General features: G+C 48.5%; 9 protein-coding genes across 9 annotated transcripts; 5 read left to right on the top strand and 4 right to left on the bottom strand.

The window, feature by feature from the left end:
- Window positions 1-901: 901 nt before the first annotated feature.
- On the bottom strand, window positions 902-1,574 carry N7446_005741 (glyoxalase family protein; the record flags this gene model as incomplete). Its single annotated transcript, XM_058514489.1, has 3 exons — window positions 902-969; window positions 1,026-1,098; window positions 1,152-1,574. The coding sequence occupies 3 exons, from the start codon at window positions 1,572-1,574 to the stop codon at window positions 902-904; spliced, it is 564 nt and encodes a 187-aa protein (XP_058371667.1).
- Window positions 1,575-2,970: 1,396 nt separating this feature from the next.
- Window positions 2,971-6,183, top strand: N7446_005740 (uncharacterized protein; the record flags this gene model as incomplete). Its single annotated transcript, XM_058514488.1, has 2 exons — window positions 2,971-2,980; window positions 3,098-6,183. The coding sequence occupies 2 exons, from the start codon at window positions 2,971-2,973 to the stop codon at window positions 6,181-6,183; spliced, it is 3,096 nt and encodes a 1,031-aa protein (XP_058371666.1).
- Window positions 6,184-6,189: 6 nt separating this feature from the next.
- Window positions 6,190-6,618, top strand: N7446_005739 (uncharacterized protein; the record flags this gene model as incomplete). Its single annotated transcript, XM_058514487.1, has 1 exon — window positions 6,190-6,618. One exon carries the CDS (start codon window positions 6,190-6,192, stop codon window positions 6,616-6,618), a length of 429 nt encoding a protein of 142 aa, XP_058371665.1.
- A 476-nt stretch (window positions 6,619-7,094) lies between these two features.
- N7446_005738 (uncharacterized protein) lies at window positions 7,095-7,508 on the bottom strand (the record flags this gene model as incomplete). Its single annotated transcript, XM_058514486.1, has 1 exon — window positions 7,095-7,508. The coding sequence occupies one exon, from the start codon at window positions 7,506-7,508 to the stop codon at window positions 7,095-7,097; it is 414 nt and encodes a 137-aa protein (XP_058371664.1).
- Window positions 7,509-7,729: 221 nt separating this feature from the next.
- N7446_005737 (uncharacterized protein) lies at window positions 7,730-8,763 on the top strand. The gene is made up of 5 exons (XM_058514485.1): window positions 7,730-7,784; window positions 7,842-7,980; window positions 8,037-8,129; window positions 8,185-8,425; window positions 8,488-8,763. The coding sequence occupies exons 2-5, from the start codon at window positions 7,927-7,929 to the stop codon at window positions 8,724-8,726; spliced, it is 627 nt and encodes a 208-aa protein (XP_058371663.1). The 5' UTR covers window positions 7,730-7,784; window positions 7,842-7,926; the 3' UTR covers window positions 8,727-8,763.
- Window positions 8,764-9,119: 356 nt separating this feature from the next.
- N7446_005736 (thioesterase family protein) lies at window positions 9,120-10,293 on the bottom strand (the record flags this gene model as incomplete). The annotated part of the gene is made up of 3 exons (XM_058514484.1): window positions 9,120-9,473; window positions 9,536-9,705; window positions 9,951-10,293. The coding sequence occupies 3 exons, from the start codon at window positions 10,291-10,293 to the stop codon at window positions 9,120-9,122; spliced, it is 867 nt and encodes a 288-aa protein (XP_058371662.1).
- A 362-nt stretch (window positions 10,294-10,655) lies between these two features.
- N7446_005735 (electron transfer flavoprotein regulatory factor 1) lies at window positions 10,656-11,317 on the top strand (the record flags this gene model as incomplete). Its single annotated transcript, XM_058514483.1, has 4 exons — window positions 10,656-10,701; window positions 10,769-10,912; window positions 10,977-10,989; window positions 11,266-11,317. The coding sequence occupies 4 exons, from the start codon at window positions 10,656-10,658 to the stop codon at window positions 11,315-11,317; spliced, it is 255 nt and encodes an 84-aa protein (XP_058371661.1).
- Window positions 11,318-11,463: 146 nt separating this feature from the next.
- N7446_005734 (class I SAM-dependent methyltransferase) lies at window positions 11,464-12,642 on the bottom strand (the record flags this gene model as incomplete). Its single annotated transcript, XM_058514482.1, has 1 exon — window positions 11,464-12,642. One exon carries the CDS (start codon window positions 12,640-12,642, stop codon window positions 11,464-11,466), a length of 1,179 nt encoding a protein of 392 aa, XP_058371660.1.
- A 1,970-nt stretch (window positions 12,643-14,612) lies between these two features.
- On the top strand, window positions 14,613-17,328 carry N7446_005733 (CCR4-Not complex 3'-5'-exoribonuclease subunit Ccr4; the record flags this gene model as incomplete). Its single annotated transcript, XM_058514481.1, has 3 exons — window positions 14,613-14,668; window positions 14,828-16,074; window positions 16,139-17,328. 3 exons carry the CDS (start codon window positions 14,613-14,615, stop codon window positions 17,326-17,328), a joined length of 2,493 nt encoding a protein of 830 aa, XP_058371659.1.
- Between the last annotated feature and the right edge of the window lie 777 nt (window positions 17,329-18,105).

The raw sequence follows: 18,105 nt of genomic DNA, 5'->3' as shown, positions 1-18,105 counted from the left end.
GCCACGCCGACTCCAGCTTTCAAAACATCGAGATTGCAATGCGCCACGAAGGTCAAACCCGTTTTGGTGGAACGGGCGTTCCGGGCGCGGCATGATTATTATTGACGACATTTTTCGATCTAGAAGATGTTGTGATCCGTTCATCTCGGGGTTTACCAAGGCTGCCTATCAGCTGGACTTTTCTCGGGACAGTCTCAAGTCGGTGGTCGTGGCTGAGACTAACGAATAGGACACTCTTCGGGGTGTTAAGCATGTGTACAAGCGCCAAGGCCTCCCTTTCATCTAGCACACAGCATACTTGGTATCCATCTTCGCGTGAATATCGGACTCTCTTAGGCACTAGGGTTGGTAGAGTCGTTGCAGCTTTTGTTCTGTGTGCGTGGGGTCAAGGCACAAAGATAGGATCGTTACTTTCTTTATGGATTCTAAAATTCAAAAATTGTACGTCCCGTTTGATGTGGATGATATGTGAAAGGAACTCCGTGCGTGGCGTTGTGGATCGTTTTGGAGCTTGTGTTGATTAGAGGTATTGGGATTTCCTGGGAGGAAATAACACAAATCGAAAAAAATGTGACTTATTTATTCTTGTGATTGATTTTTTTTAGCAAGGAGCATCATCGTAGTTGTGTGGTAGACAAAAGATATATATGTGATGTGAGATTGTGACTTTGGGCTTAGCAAAACACTCCCCCAACGCCATAAAAAGCTAGGTTGAATGTAGACTTAAAGGATCCCAAGATTCATCGTGTTAGTGTGATCATCCAATTGCGATCGGTCTTACAGTAGCTTTTATCGATTCCTCATAAACCCTTCCATAGACGATGACTATAAGCTAGCCTTCAGAGACTTGCAGGAGATCTCTGATACATTTCAGAATAACATTACTGAAAACAGCACTTGGCTATACGAGGTTATGACCGGTTAGGTGCTGCTGAATAATCGTACCGCGCCGAAGAAGGTCATGAATTGCTACAACCATCGCGAAATTAGAGACGATGAAATCATCGTAAGAAGAGTAAACGTACCTTCTGGAGGAGGCGCAGCGGGATCCCCCACGGGGACTTTCGCGTATTTTATAGACTCTGGCGGAATAGGAATCTTTCTCAAGACTGAGTGTAAATTCATGACATCAGTGGGGAGAAACGCTTTACATTGTGAGAATTAAGGTCTGCATGAACCAAATCCGCCGTCTTCTCGATATGCTGCAACTGGCTCTGCAAGTCTGCTGTTTGTGATGGAATTGAGAAAAGTGGTAGGCGATATTTCGAGAAGAATTGCTTCCAGCTGTACCACTTTATCGACGTTGATAGGACGGTGTAGTTGTTTTTCGATAGCCATGATATAAACTCCATATGTGTGTAGGCTAGAAATAAGCCACGGTTATAGCATTGAGGATTTTGTCTCGAGGCGTTCATAAGTCGGCCATCTGACTCGGCTCGATAGGAGTAATTGACAAGGATTTTCCGGATGGTAGTTCGATCAAGTCTATTAACTTGTAGATTGGTTGCGATGGTTTGGACAGTCTTTCCTATGTCTGTTAAAAATTCAACTGCCGTGATATCCTCATGAGACATGATGAATGGTTTTGAAAACTCGCACAGGAAGGGTTTCTGGGTGATTGGGATATCTGAATGGAAAAGAATTTACTTCTAAAGATTTGATCAGAGGACGCGGATGAGTCTTTATAGACAAACCGATAAAGTTATTGACAGGGCACATGACCGATTAGAACAAGTTATTGGAACCAGGGAGATCAGGCGATCAAAGAATATAGACAGTAGTCTCAACCACGGTACGGTTTGGCCACCGAAAAGCCCGGAGTGCTGGAATCTGACGAGAAGGGTCTATAGGAGGATCATGTTGTTGTATCATCTGTGAAGTAATCTGACTCTTTAATAAAAAGCAATTTGATCATTTGGAAACTTCATCAGTACCGTGCTTTGACAATTTTCGCGCGGTGTTGTTGTTATCTCTCAACTACATAAATTTCTAATACTGGCTTCCGGCAATATTTCAACTTTTTATTGTATGGAAATACCGTTTCTGCTCAATAGTGATCTTTTTAGGTACACAATATCACTTCATAGAAGCGCTGAGGGAATCTATAGGAGTTCTGGCTCGCAATAAGCCATCATCCTATATTTGCCAGCGCTCGAGACATCTCTTTCAACTCAAGCACAAATTGTACATAAGATTCAACTGGACTATAAGGCCTCGTATGATTAATATGTGCGAAATCATTTCCCGAGAAAAGGAGTCTTCCTTGGATAAACTTAAACGACTTCTTCGGCTAGGCCTCCCTTTCGATCAGCCCCCGCGCGAGCGATCCATGGACGAAAAAAGCCATGACTATCTTGCTTTTAGCTGAAGACGCATTGTCAACCTTTTTTAGATTAGGAGAAATAGATGAATTTCCAAGTGTAGGAGACTAATGAAGTCGCATTGTCGGCCCTTGTTTTTGCCAGACATGTTTGCTAGCCCTAGTAAGCTATGAGCTATAAAGCTCAGCCCCCTAGTAGAATCCATTATCATCCTTTCGTTTTTATTCCCTTCCGGTCCCCTAAATCTGCTAGGCCAGCCGCTTATGGGTATTCCAAGCAGGATGTTGCGCGATCATCGTGGCATGTTACTCAGCAGCAGGCTTCACCTAGGGAGCTACTTTGGGTGCAAGCGAACCTGACTCCATCATCGCTTGCAATTCAGCTTTCGGGACATGTCAAGCGGCCTGTGCGACCCTTGTATTAGCACCGATACCCTGAGGCTTGAGGTGATCACGCAACTCCGTCTATGCTAAGACGGTTTGAATTTGTACTACGCCTAAAAATTGGTCAAGTACAGGTGGCCGCTTACAAACTCACTCGCTATTTTGCGGTGTTGAGATAATTAATAAGTCATTTAAAGCAGGGCCTAGTGCCCTGGTGACAGTTTGTCCCGGTACTCTGTTGGCCTAGAAAGACAGATTTGGGTAATATGGCCACTCGTGAAAGAAAGAAAAAGGGAAACATTTGATGTCTGTTTAGTTGGAGAACCAGCCCAATACGTGACACGGCCTTGTCTGCTTAGTAGTCTCAAAGAACTGGATTAGTAGTTCAAATAGTCGAGGAACCTCAAGCAAGGTTGGGTCCTGGAGAAACAGGAAAGATATGTGTTCGGGGTCTTCCAGTGTTCCCTGGCTATCTAACCAAAGCAGGACTTGATAGGGAAGGTTTCAATAACGCCGGATGGTTTGACACAGGAGATATGGGTTACCTTGATCATAATGGTTGTTTATTCATCACCGGAAGAAGCAAAGAGGTGATCAACCGAGGAGGAGAGATTATTTCTCCTTCTGAAGTGGAAGAAGCCATCCTCACTGCTGCCAAAGACCGTGACACTTCGATTTACGGGAAAGTAACCAGTGTGTTGGCATTCTCCGTTCCCCACAAGAGTCTTCAAGAGGTTGTTGGTGCTGTCATAATTTCCACGCCAGGAGAACCTCGGGTTGACTTAAGGCAGCTTCACCATGCCCTTCGCCAACGCCTTGACCAACCCAAATGGCCAGTTTTTCTCGTTTATAAGGATCACCTACCAATGAGTCACACAAAGGCTTTGAGGTCAAACCTGAGCCATCGACTGCACTTGAAATCTCTTTCCGATAACACTCCAATCGCCGATCGTCACTACGAGGCAACAGCACCGGCAGTAGGTGTTGCCATAACTACCGCAATTGAAAATCGTCAATGCAACATCGATCCTGAAATCCTCCGAACATATATCACGCAGTATAGTGGCTCGTCCCAAGTCTTCATCAGGAAGAGGTTTACGGATGGGCTACTTCAAGCCTTCATTTTTGACGTCAGCACCAACATGCCCACTGTGGAAGGCATTTTATCTCATCTCTGTGCAAATTTGCCTGGGTATCTTGTTCCAACTAGCATCAAATTGCTCAATGGTCCCATTCCAATTGACGCAACGGGATCGGTCAACGAGGAGGCTATCAATGAAGCAATAATGAAGCCAGGTGCTGATGAAGCTAAAGATTCTATTTACATTCGAGTATGTGATATTTTTGCACGCACCCTTAGCCTCTCCTTGGACGAAATGGACAAGTCAACAGATTTCTTCCTGGCTGGAGGTGATAGTTTGCAGTCTGGGCGAATGGCTTTCGAGCTACGGAAAGAATTCGGTATTCGCTTGCCAAGTGACGTTCTTTTCATTAACAGTACCGTCGAAGCCATGGTAGCTATCGTGGAGAAAGCTATCATCACCCAGAATACCACCAAGTCACAGCCTTCTCAACCTCCTTTGCCGAGCTGCAACGAGACATACAGCTCAACCAACCCAATCGTCCTCCTTGCTCAATTACTCCCCATTACCGTGTTCTATCCAGTCAAGGTTGCCTTTCATTGGACTTTGTTTGTGCATCTGCTCGGGGAGGCCTCCGGGCACGTTCATACTCGCCCAAATGTGGTGACTAGAACTGCCATGATGACTTTGGCTTGGGCATTTGCTCATTTGGCAACAAACTTTGTCTTCCCACTGCTGGGCATTTTCTTCAAATTGACAGTCATTGGCCGGTACCGTGAAGGAACATACCCTATGTGGGGACCCTATCATACCCGATGGTGGTTAGTGCAAAAGGCATTGTCAATCTGGGGGATGGGAGTTTTTGATAAGGCTTCCTGGTCCAAACGTCTATATCTTCAGTGTATGGGAATGAAAATAGGGCAGAACGTTTCTATCCACCCGGGAGCCCAGCTGGGAGAGTATGATCTGTTGGAGATTGGCGACAATGTCGTCCTCGACAACTGCGTTTGTCGGGCTTTTGCTGTTGCACATAACACATCGATTTATCTCGGCCGCATCCAAATTGAAAGAGACTGCTCGGTGGGCCTCCGATCCATTGTTGCCCCTGGCGCTCATCTTCCTCCGCGGACTTATATAGGTCCCCGTTCATCTAGCTGGGCAAAGGCGGATGCAACTGAGGAGAATGATAGGCTGATGTCGACTAGAAGTCCTCATCCCCACTGGATCTGGAACTTCTTGATTGTGAAGCCACTTGGAACGCTGTGCACCCTTTCGATGCATCTCCCGTGGATTGCAGGCCTTGTGCCTCTTGCCAACAGGCTAACTATGCTCAAATCCGGGAACAAGGTGCTGAACGCTACTTCATGGCTCATTGAACCATCTCACATGACTCTGTTTTTACGTGCTCAGGTATATGCCACGATTGTGGGACCTATTGTCAAATTCATGTTTATTCTCGGCATCAAAAAGACGTTGGACCTGCTATGTGGGCGTTCCGTACCAGGACCAGTCGAAATTCAGTCGCGAGGTCAAATTCTCCGCACCGCAGTACTCTCCCAGATCTTGCCTGATGGTCACCTGCTTTGGTTTACGGAGTTGCTAGGCGTGCATTACGAGTTAGTCTCTATTGCGTTGCGTGCTCTGGGCGCCCGCATCGGCAAGCGGGTGTACTGGCCTGCTCTGGGTCCTTTTACCCAAGACTACGATCTCGTTGAGATTGGAGACGACGTCCTCTGGGGTGCACAGTCACATCTGAATACCTCGGATGGGTATGGAAAGGATAAAGTGGTTATCCAGGATGGAGCGATGGTAGCAGATCGTGCGATCATTTCGCCTGGCGTGAGCGTCGGAGAGCGGGTTCAGGTTGGATCCGGGGCATTGCTCAAACGCGACAAACACTATTCAGCAGATAGTGTGCTGATTGGGAGTCGCCAGGGAGAGGCGGTTCAGTTCCCTAGTCCTGTTGTCAAAAAGAAAGATGCGGACGGTGTTTCGGAAATTTTATCCACGCCTTTTGGTCGGGCCTTCTATCTGGGCCTAGCAAACTACCGCGTGTGGACAGAGTCGGAGATTGTTTGCTATACCATTGCAATCATGGCAGTCGTGAGTGTGTACTGGTCTACAGGACCGGTTATCAGCCTGTCCATCCTCCTTCGCATCATCCCGGCCATTCGGGAGCACTTCTTTGACGCTAGTACCACTGCTGGCTGGCAGTTTGTGATATTTTCCAGCACTCTGGCGGGCTTGATGAGCCTGGTTGGTGGTTTGCAGTCATTTGTCGCCTTGGTCGTCGTCATCTCTTCCAAATGGATGCTACTTGGCCAACGCCAGCCAGGCCCTCATCCCTGGGACAAAGATTCCTTCTTCCAACTCCAACAACTCCAGTTGGCCATCTAAAAGATAATGGGCAAGGCCTATGACGGGGCTGGAATTCTGGGCTTCTTCACCGGCACTGAATACCTGAATACATTCTTCCGTGCCTTGGGAGCTCGTATCGGGCGTAATTGTGCTCTTTTTGCCAATGGACGCCCAACGATCATGTTAACTGAGCCAGACTTGGTCACCATCGGAGACCGTGTAGCAGTCGATGATACTTCTGTTGTCGCCCATATCAATACTCGTGGCGAATTTGAACTGCGAGAGCTGAACATCGGCTCCGGGTGTGTCCTGCGGACGGCGTCAAGACTGATGTCTGGAGCCTCGATGGGAGATGATGCTTGTCTACTTGAGCACACTTGTATTCTGCCTGGAGATCACGTTGATAACGGTGCCATATATCAAGGGTGGCCAGCTGTTCCGTTTGAAGCAGTACATGATACACCCAGCTCATAGTTTAGTTTCAAGCCAGTGTTCCATTGGTATGGAAGCCTCTCTATGTCATATGCAGGCTGATTATAGCAAAAGGTCTCGTCTCCTTGATTGGATGTGAGTAGCCTTAGCATAGTTAATTGGGCTCGTGGAAGGATTAAGGTGAATAAAATGGTGAAATTAAAAAATTCGAAACGCCCTGTACCATCCTGGAAGTGCGCAAGCAGAGTTTAGTAGTACTAACTCCTATTGCCTTCCATGTAGAAAACATAGATGCTCTTTCCAACCCTAAACACATGCCGATATCCAGCCGATACATGAAAATGAAACGGACACAAAGCTAACTTAGGCAGGTATAATGGAAACGGTATTCCTTCGCGAGGCTTTCCAGAGTGCAATAAAACCCAAGACCGGGTCCAAATCAATAATTTGTGATTACACCCCGTGCTGCCCCAGTAGAATAAGGAGCTTCATGCAATCTGGTATTGCTTGTAGTTTCTTCATTCCCTCTCTTTTGGCTTGTCAAAGAGTACAGGCTGCTGATCCAACGGATAACTCAACAAGACACTTATTGGCACCCAGGAATACTTTTGTGGTGCACCCTTGAAGAATCCAAACATAATAGCCTGTTCCAAGCTTACGGGCTGCTTCAACTTCCATAACTTGAGAATTTCATATCCGTAGTTGGATTTCTTCATGCCCGCGTTGAAATCCGCATTTCCGATACCGCCGTCCTCTGCGACTTGCCCGGGCACTTTAGCCCGGGATATATAGGCGACATGCTCAATTTGTTTGATAGGTGTTGTAGTGTAAAACCAGATTCGGCTCACGTCTGATGGCAGGGGGTAACTGCGATATTCATGGTTCTTTGCACCAGAGGCGATGTTGCTCATGTGTTCGGGCTTGATGCTCATAAAGACGTCTCTACACGATTTTTCCATTTCTATCAATTGCGTAGGATATTTGATGAGATTTTCAAGAAGGAGAAATAAAGAGAGAAGCTAAATTCCCAAGGTAAAATTTCACCGATGGATGAGCGGTGAAAGCAATGATCTAATCTTACGGTGATTTCCCCCACCTGTCTCCAATATCTGCTTCTCCCACTTACAATCGAGCGAGCCGGTTGGACCATACAGTTTGCAGCAGTGAGTATAAAGATATAATCTACCAACGGTCGTCAGCCCTAAATTGTATTAACTCTCCATATTTCCGTGGTAAATTAATCATCCACTGACCTGCAATTCCAGGTTTTGGACATTGAGATAACCTAGATCTGATATCAACTCAGAAATTTCACGCAAAGTCCACTCGAGTGCCAAAGTACCTTAACGGATGTTTCCAAAGATGCCACAGCTCGAGCCCAAGTTTCTCTCACGGGAGCCTTTGGTAAGCAAAGCTATACCAACATCAGCGTCAACTGCGCTTATCTCCCCGAACCCCAGGATTCCAAAGAAGCCCGATGGAAACGCTTAGTGAAAACAAATTACATCGACCCTAATGGAGTACGGCGAGACTGGGAGTCAGCTGAACGCCAGGTAAAAACATATCATTGAAACCCCCCAACAAACCGTTTTCTGACTATTTGCACAGACAAGACCTAAAGATTCCCTCGTGGATGGAGTCAACATAGTAGCCTTCTTGAACAAATCAACAGGCTCGGAACTTCTCCTTGAGAAACAATACCGACCGCCAATTGACCAAGTCGTCGTTGAGCTTCCTGCGGGTCTGATCGACCCAGGTGAAACAATTGAACAGACTGCAATTCGAGAACTCAGAGAGGAGACTGGGTATATCGGTGTTACTAATAAGACCAGCGGCATTATGTATAATGGTCCGTACATACCTAACAGAGACATTTCTGGATACTGCATCTTTACTAACTTTGATATCTAGATCCCGGGTTCTGCAACTCTAATTTCAACATGGTTTATGTCCAAATTGACATGTCCCTTCCGGAAAACCAGGATCCTAAGCCTAGTCTTGAGGATAATGAGTTTATTGAGTGTTTCACGGTTCCGGTTTCGCGGCTTGGTGCTGAGCTTGAGAACCTAGAGAAGGAAGGTTATGCCATTGATGCTCGTGTGGGATGTATAGCTGAAGGGATTGAGATTGCGAAGAAGCTAAAGTTTTGACTTCTTGCTTAGGGTGGTAGCAATGGGTTTTCTTTTCCTAGTGGTTTCCCTGAGTGATGATTTCTACAGAGTATGTGGTCTATAGATTATAGAATGACGCCTGATGATACTATCCCTCTTCAAAACCTGCAACATACACGATCATCGCTTTTCCGTCTTCCTCTAATTTACTAACTGCTTCATTTTAAGGGCAGATTGCCAAGTTAAGGTCGAAGAGACAAACTGGACTATCTTAATTCTAGGGTACTACTCTCAGCAGTATGACAAAAGTCACTGGCTACTCCCTCAATCAACCATACACGAGACAATATGTACAAAGGCGACTCAATGACAAGGAAACACGCCACTTATCAACTCCACCTCACACTCCTTCCCTAAACACTGAAGCTTCAGTTAAGAAGACCCATTATCCTCAATGGCATCTACACGATCCCAGCTCTCAAGTTCAAGAGTCCGCACTCGATTCTCAATCTCGGCAATTTGCTGCTGCCATTCCTTCTGGGCTTGTTCCTGCAATTCATAGATGACCTTAAACTGTTCCATGACAAAAGGAGGAAGATTGTGCGTCTTCTGGTTCCTCTTGTAGTCATATGTGACAATATCCTCGTGGCAACGAGCAGCAGGACGTTGCTTGGCTTCCGAGAGGATCATGACCTGCAGCTGGAATGCAGATTGTCTGGAGAGGAATGAGTTTGGGTCGGGGACTAGCCTTTGGTAAACAGTTATCTTGTCGGGCGATGTCATGGGCTACTTCATAGTTAGTAATTGAGGCATTGAAGCACTTTAGGTCTGCTTCGGGGATGCTGTACAAATTTGTAGTCCACCTTGATGCTTCGCAGGATGAGTCCAACCCCCGTAGAGCCAACTAGGTTTATCCATTCTTTCTTATTTGCAGGATCGATGTAGGTTCCGATGTTTCGTGTCCAGTTCACTCGGGCTGTCTCGGCATATCGAACATAGGTGACGTTGTTGACATGGCCTATGGATCGGTTAGCTTAGTACGAGAACCTTGAATGGGAAAGTATTTTCCGATAGTGGATGCATAACATACCCTAGTCATAGTGTTAGCTTTGTTCCAAATTCAAGAGGGCAAGTGCAGCGTGCCACATGGCGAGAGCTGTTCTTACCATGACATCCTATTATACCACCAAAGATCAGAAGTCAGCAACAATTCATCTATACCATATATATACCATATATAGGCCCAGTCCCGTACCTGTTCACCCCAGACAACATTATGCTTAAACAAACTGCGACGCTTCTTATCGGTCAAGAAACCCTCACTTCCAGCAAGCAATTCACGCCAATCATTGGCCAATTGCTGTAGAATCTGTCCTCCTTCATTGATCTGATCTGGCCGTAGTCCAAACATCATGCATTTCCCGATTCGTCGCTTTATCATTGTAAGCCATCGCGGGTCGATGGTGTGCGGCTTTGCCGGCGCGTTGTCCAAATTGGCTTTGCGGGGATCTTGTACGGGGGAGGTCGCAGAAAGTAGACGACGTGCGGGTAATTGGCATGAGCGGATTGGCGCCGCGAGCTGCGTTCGGAGTGCTGGTTGTAGCATGGCGTGTGTGTGGAGAGGAGAGAGCTACGCATAGGCGGAGATCGGTCAACCATCCCCGGAACTTGGGCCAGTTCGGCTTGAACCCCGCGCGGTTATATACGGTGTCGGTTATGTTAATATTGACATCTTATAATCTGGACAGAAGTAGTGGCTATTAATGCAATTATAAATAGAAAAAAGAATAGATCAAATAGTCCAAAGCTGAGATCGGAGCTCCCTATACAGCCTCAATACACATAGTATCTCCGGGCGACGTCACCGATAACATCCGAAGCTTTTCAGCTTTCAGCTCCGCCTCCTCACTTCCTCAGTAACCATCAGACCTCTCAACTACCTCCCTAACCCCTGTGAATGGAGCAGCTATGGTGAACTTTGAGCTGCGCCGGCAAGTCATCAACGTCTACAAGGGTATGCCAGTACAATCAGGAGTGGTCTCGAGCGGTCTCGTCGGTCTTGGACTAACACCCGAACAAAGAACTCTTGTTCCTAGGGCGCGAATACCCTCTAGGGTATCAGTATTTCAGAGATCGGCTGCACCGCGCATTTGCGAGTCAAGCTCAGATTACAGATGATGAGCAGATCCGCAAGGGGATCGCGAGGGCTGAGTTCGTGAAGAAAGGTAAGTTTTTTGGTATCCCCATCTGTTCCAAGTGTCATGGCCTGTTGCTAACTGCTCTGTGCAGAAGTTGAAGCCTTGTAAGATCAATTCCCATACCCACTCCTATCTTTCCTTCTCCGCATCTGGCCTTCGGCCCTCTTTCTCGATGTTCCCAATCTACGCATTTGTGACTACACTCAACGAACCCGATTTATTCGTACAAGTCATTCTATACATTTTGCGCATATTGCGGCAGTGTTTGGCTAGATACACCCTGCATCCGCTCCTCATTATACATCACGGCATCATGCAAGCACAATTTTGAACCCAGAGACCCTTTGCAACGATGACCAACTGACACGATAAAAAAACAGATACTATTTGAAGCGGTATCGGACGCTGAAAAAGCGGTATGAAAGTAGCTGAGGCCTTCTTTTGGCTCTCAACTCCAGAGTGTTCAGATATAGAAACCAGAAAGACAAAAATAAAATTGGGGTATCACCAATACGAAGTGCAGAATGGTCACTGCTTGACTTTCGTTCGCCAGAACTCCAAATTGACTCGAGAGGGCTTCATTTTTTGCGTCCCCACCAGGCACTCACTTCAAGACACTCGCCGCTGGCAAGTCCGCCTTTTTGCAGAAAGTCGGCAGTCATCGCTGCCCACCATCGGTCCCATTCATCGCGGCTCTTTCCGCTGGATTCCATGAGCAGGGGCTCGAGCCCTCCGATCATCTGGATCGTCGTGAGAAGCGCCGTTCGTCGGATGGATATTTGTTCCGGGGTCAAGGCTTTTCGTGGACGGCCCTTGGAGTCCTTGCCTTGGCCCTCGCGCTCCCACCGCAATTCACCTAGCGGGACTGCAACGCGGCGACTGTCGACATTTTCCAGCACGTCTACCTCGGAGTTGAACGATAAGCCGATAGTGGCGCACGGAAGCGCTGTGAGTTTGCGTTGGTCGAACGACTTCTCCACCCACGAGTTATAATCCACCAAGTATTTGTTCTGCGCTCGTGTGAATGGAGTCGCAGAGGAGAATGTGTATGTGGCCGTCGTATCGGCAATCTCTTGTTCCTTCGACGATGTTTTGCGGGCTGGAGCCGGGTTCGGGAGCAGCGAGCGGAAACTCCAATCTGAATCCCACACTTCCAGGATCCCCCCGGATTTCAACACTCGCAGAGGCTCACTCAACCCGGACGCTGATTGCGCTGGGCTGGCTGGACACATGCCGGCATCTTTGATAAACACGAAGTCGAAATAATCGTCCGGGAAGGGTAGGCGGGGTCGGCGTAGGTCATGACGTTTGAACTGCCAGTTCATGCCCTGCTTGCGCAGATCAGGCGCAATGGAAACGACGTCGATTCCCGCAAAGGCGATGTTGGAGTGGCCCCGACGGGAGAAGTATTCGTGGCACAGACCGGACCACAAGCCGGACCCGCATGCGATCTCCAGGATGCGTTTGGGCGGGCGATTGGCCAAGTGGGGATTGCAAAACGGGCCGCCTAAGACGCGCAGTAGCATCAACGTGCGCAGGCTCTGGCGGTGGATCTCGGGCAGGTCGCAGGGCAGAGGGTAGGTATCCTCCGGGTCGCGGAAGTAGGTGCGGTCGCCCTGGCGGATCAGAGGGTACGTTGAGTAGTCCGTGAGGGAGCTAAGGGAGGAGGAGGAAGCCGCCAATGTCGAACTCAGGTTGGAGTGCAGGTCGGTCCCGGAGGCCGTTGCTGTGGTGAATCCAAGTGCCATTGTGTCCATCACTCAAGTTGTCGGCATATGCTGGATCGGTCGCATTCTCGGCGCGAGGTAGGAGCTTCATGAGCAGCGAGACATGGCAGGAAGGGAAGTCCGAAATTCAAGGAATTAAAATTTAGGTCGACAAGATGACCGATCAAAGCGGGTTCGGAAAATATCCTGCCGTCAGACGTGAAGAAATTTCGTTCAACGTCGATTTACTCAGTCGTTTTAAGAAAGAGCATGAAGAAGTGGAAAAGAATTGGGGAGAGGGGGGAAGGAAAGAAACCAGTTCTAGTGACCCCTGGATCAAAAGTGGCATATTGTATCCACTCGAGTCTAGTTTCTCTTCACGTATAGTCATTGGGGTAACAATACTAAATCCTTGGCTTCTTACGGTATCTCCGTATACTCCAAGACCATGTACTCTGTAGGTAACTAGTTACATTACCCCGAGGTTATGCATATAGTTGACATCATGAGTCAATCCAGAGCCATGGCTGCATTGGCCGGAAAGGGAAATGCTGAAAATACGGCAACCCAATAGATTCAATAGATCGCGAACTATAAACTTTATTCTCTATACTATTTACCTCCTTATACACCTTTATACACGATGTTCAGTTGTTTCACCCCTCATACATTCCTTTTGGCAGGGTTCTCTGTCCGGTGCGTGCGTAGCCATATGAAACCGGGGTGAACTGATCTATATGCTCAGACCTTACAACAATATTTTCGCCTCTGAGATACATCTCACACAAAAGTACAATGTGCCTCGTTTATTGATCCAATAGTATCTGATGGACTATTCAGGGCTACTCCAACGGCCGTAAAATTGAATACAGAAACGCCGGAGATCCTTGCCCGCCATGTCCATAGCGTCCATAGTCCACCCGCCAGGTACCGGGTCTGGCCACGGTAAAAAAAAACCTGAGACCTTAGTCTCTCTCTATCCGACACCTGCCCCGTGCCCTAACCCGAGTCCCAGACACCTGGTTCAGCGGCTTGGATACGAGAAATTCCGCACTTCTTCTGGGACCTGGTTGTGATCTGTGCCCCCTATGTTTCCACTCGCTCGGTAGATAAATATGGGACCCGAGTTGCCCCCTGCAGAATATGTGTAGTGGATCGACACCGTTCAGTTTCTGCCACGTACTTTGGTCGTGGAGGTGTCGGATTGTGTGATTTTGAGACATTTGGCTCAAAGGCAATTGCTGGCGATGGGAATGTCGGAATGTGGCAAGGGGGGTAAGTGTCGCCATGTGTTGGAAGGCCGCTTTAGAGGTTTCTGTGTAACTACGCATGTATGGTGGGCCTGTTCTAACGTTACCAGTTGCACATGTACATGTTCGCTGCCAGGTGTCCAGTGTGTCTATGATAGACTGTTTACAGTAGGGTATATAGGCTGATAGATAAGCAAAGAACTATAAACTCACGAACCAGGGGCAATAAGTTAGGTATACATGTACATGTATGTGGCTCTGAAATCTTAGTTCGGATCATTTCCGGCCAGGCCATGTCTCATCTCATTCTGCTATCCTACTGACAATTCAGCTAGAAAATCAAAAAACCAGATAGCCTATTGGGAGACTAGAGATTTGTTGGTGTCCTTTCAATCTTGGCCATTTCCTTTCTGTCTTTATTACTTCCTCTCCCTATCCTCTTTACGGCTTCATCTTTCATTCATATAAGCTTTGAGACATAGATAAGCCTAACTTTCATTCTTGAAAAGGGTCAAATGATTGATACAAGGGCGGTTTGGGGAGTTTCCATACTTTCCAGAGAGCTATGTGACCCCACACCGCGGTAGAAGATCCCCCAGGATATCTTTATATAGGTCCAAATCATCACCGATCCCCACACAGACACCTTCCAGAGAGACTTCACGTACGGCGTACTCGGTAAGAACATAAGACTGCGATCTCTTGGCATCCCATGCACGCTAGAGACTTGGCATCACGTGATACGCCATCGGCACGTGACTCCCGCCTTCGATGCAGACCACCAGTGTCATCTCAGTACCCGTCCTCATCGACCTGGAGACAATCGTGTGATTTGCCCATCTTTGCTACGTCAATCTTTGCCCTCGGGCTACCCTCGACTTTTTGAACCTCGACCACTCCGAAAACTTCGATCTCGCCTCCTTTTGACGTCTCCGACCACTCTCCGCCCTTAGGTACTCCGTTCAACGACTGCTGCCAAGGTGTAGCGACCCCCAATCGTGCTCTAATCTAAGGGCTTTCACGAAAGGTCTCTATGTGGAAGAAGAGAAGAGACCGTCTTCGATCCTCTACTCCTCTCCTCGCCTCCTCGAACGAACTCGATTCAGCGCCGTCCGCCCACCAACCGGTTTTCCACCAGGGAAACAACACACGGTCTCGTCTGCCACGTTAAATGGCAGATGGTACCTACAGGTTCCAGCAGCCTGGGGCCGGGCAGTTCTACTTCCAAACTCAAGCGCAACAGAACCCTCACCAGCGACACATCGTTCGAAACGGGACCAACTCTCCGACGGGGCGACTGAAATTCAACCCCGACACCCCCTCCCCTCCCGTTCCCCTGCCCTGAATCCAGCTGCTGCTCTTGGTTCTTTCAACATGTATGGCCAAACTCACCAGGGTCAGCATGTCATGATGAATGGCGGTCAAACCCACCAGCGGTTTGGCATGCAGATCCCTAAGTTCCAATCGCAAACCCACCACTCCCATCACGCACAGCAGCCGCACCATCATGCCCACCACACACAAGCCACTCATAACCTCACCCACCAACACAATTTCGCTAGCGGCGCGCTGGCCTCTACTACGACTTCCCATTTCACTTCTACTCATTTGCAGAATGGTGTACCGGCCGCCGTCGACGACGACATGGACGAATCGATGAACGAGCATTGGCAACAACAACTCCAGCTGGCAGCTGAGTCGAGACAGGCCACTTCCCCGCATTACTACGCCCGCGTCATCGCGCAACAGACGAAAGGAATCCAGATCATGAGTCAGACCGAGCCCCAGGAGAATGGGGCAGAGGGGCGCAATAGTGCATCCGGATCAAAGCCAGCTAGTCGACAAGGCTGGAATGCGCTTGATTTCGGTGGCCAAGGACTACGCGCTTTGACCACATCCTTGTTCAGCTATGCCTTCATCGAGAAGCTATACCTCAATTCCAACAAGCTCAAGGCACTGCCTTCGGCGATTGGACAACTTCGGAAGTTGACCCATCTGGACCTTTCAGGCAATGACTTGACGGAGCTGCCAGAAGAGATTGGCATGCTCTCAAATCTGAAGAAGCTCTACCTTTTCGATAACAACATTCGCAACCTCCCTTACGAGATGGGCTACCTATACCGTCTGGATACGCTGGGCGTTGAGGGCAACCCCCTTAACGATGTTCTCAAGTCCCAGATCATGAAGGACGGTACAAAGGCGCTTATCAAGTACCTAAAGGAAGAGATGCCAGGTGTGTCAACGGTCTCCTTTCGACGCGATTTGTGAAAGCTTGTTCGCTAACCTTATCGTTCTAGTTCACCTCCCTCCCCCCGACCGTGATTGGGTCATCCTTGACGAGACCTCCAGCTCAAGCAACAGTCCCACGGAAAAGATCACCGTTCTGTCGTACAACACCCTGTGCGACTCTTCTGCCACCCAATCGCACTACGGCTACGTCCCCTCCCGCGTGCTGGCCTGGGAGTACCGTCGCGAGCTTATCATCAACGAACTACGATCTCACAGCTCAGATATTATCTGCCTTCAGGAGGTTGACCAGGGAAGCTACAACAATTACTTCCGGGAACAGCTTGCCTACAATGATTACAAGGGCGTTTATTGGCCTAGAGGACGTGCAATGGGCATGCAGGAGGAAGATGCCCGGTCAGTTGATGGCTGTGCTACTTTCTTCAAGGGAAGCAAGTACATCCTGTTGGACAAGCAATTGATCAACTTCGGCCAGACAGCCGTCCGACGTCCTGACGCCAAGGGCCAAGACGATATCTACAACCGACTGTGGCAGAAGGACCACATCGCCGTTGTGATCTTCCTGGAAAACCGCCAGACCGGTGCACGCTTTATCAGTGTCAACGCCCATCTGTACTGGGATCCAGCCTTTAAGGATGTCAAGCTCATCCAGACTGCTATCCTGATGGAGGAAATCACCAAGCTCTCGGACAAGTACGCTAAATGGCCCGCGTGTACTGATAAGACCGCATTCCGCTTTTCAGAGGCCGAAAGTGGCTCCGAGAACGCCCCCGTGGTGGAACCGGCTCCGTCGATGGAGTACACCAGCGGTGATCAGATCCCCGTTCTCATGTGTGGTGATTTCAACTCTTCGCCAGGGTCCGCGGCGTACAACCTGATTTCTACTGGCCGCCTGCCAGAAGAACACCCTGATCTCGAGAAGCGACTGTACGGAAACCTCAGTAAGGTTGGTATGACACACCCCTTCAAGCTGAAGTCTGCCTATGGTTCGATGGGTGAGCTCAGCTTCACCAACTATACCTCCGACTTCACGGCCATCCTCGATTACATCTGGTACTCTTCCAACACACTCCATGTGTCGGCGTTGCTCGGCGAAGTCGACAAGGAGTACCTACGTCGTGTCCCCGGTTTCCCGAACTTCCATTTCCCGAGCGACCACGTAGCATTGCTTGCGGAGTTTACGGTTAAAGGGAAGAAGGGCAAGGTGGTGGAGGCAGACTTCGGGCCGCAACGGCACTAACGAATTGGAGCATTTGAAGATGGGTGTTTGTGCAATCGGTGTCATTTCTTGCTCTTTGCTATCTCGGAATCTTTTTGGGTGGTGACTTTATAGTCTGCCGTCTTATGGTGTTTTTTACGTATTTCTTTTCTTCCGTTCTGTTTTCTCTCCTGTTTATGAACGTCCTTCATCCTCTCTCGTGTTCTTTCTCTTTATCCCTCTCCCTTGATTTGCGAGCGGAGCATTCGTTCCCCCGCGAACAATGCCCTGGCCTTGTGCCTCGTGTCCCTTGGATGTAGTCTTTGGCACGGCAATATTGCATATCTTCCTCGACTCCTGTATCTTCCGCGTTCCCTCTTTCCTCCCGCCTCTCCCTCTTTGTCTCTCTCTATCTCCTGTGTCTCTGTGTTTCCTGATTTATTTCGGTTTCATCTCACCTAATCTCTAACGTCATCTGAGACGGCTTCACGACGCTTAGGATGGGAGGTTGGTTGGTGTTCGGGTGGAACAGGTGGCTGAAGGGTATGGTTTTTTGCCCTGTGACGAGGTTGCTTTTTGTCTTTTGTTTGGGCGAAGGGAGTTGTCTGTTCTGTGTACGTGTTTATTTTGTCATCTGTCCTACGCGAGGCCAAGTCGAGAATAGAGCATGGCTTTGTTCCTTTCTTCTTCTATTGGTATTGGTACTTGCTCACTTGTAGAATGTATAGATAAGGGTTCTCTGTGGCGTAGGGCTGGATCCTGGGCTTCCTTGCTCACCGTAACAGTTGTATATGTATGTCTGCCACTTGGCTTCTTGCA

The sequence above is a fragment of the Penicillium canescens genome (genome assembly GCF_028828765.1).
Source record: "Penicillium canescens strain IBT 15451 chromosome Unknown utg000004l_segment0_segment0, whole genome shotgun sequence".
In the NCBI taxonomy this organism is placed as follows: Eukaryota; Fungi; Ascomycota; class Eurotiomycetes; order Eurotiales; family Aspergillaceae; genus Penicillium; species Penicillium canescens.
Note: the sequence above shows the minus strand (reverse complement) of the source record. Positions and strands in the feature narration are given on the sequence as shown.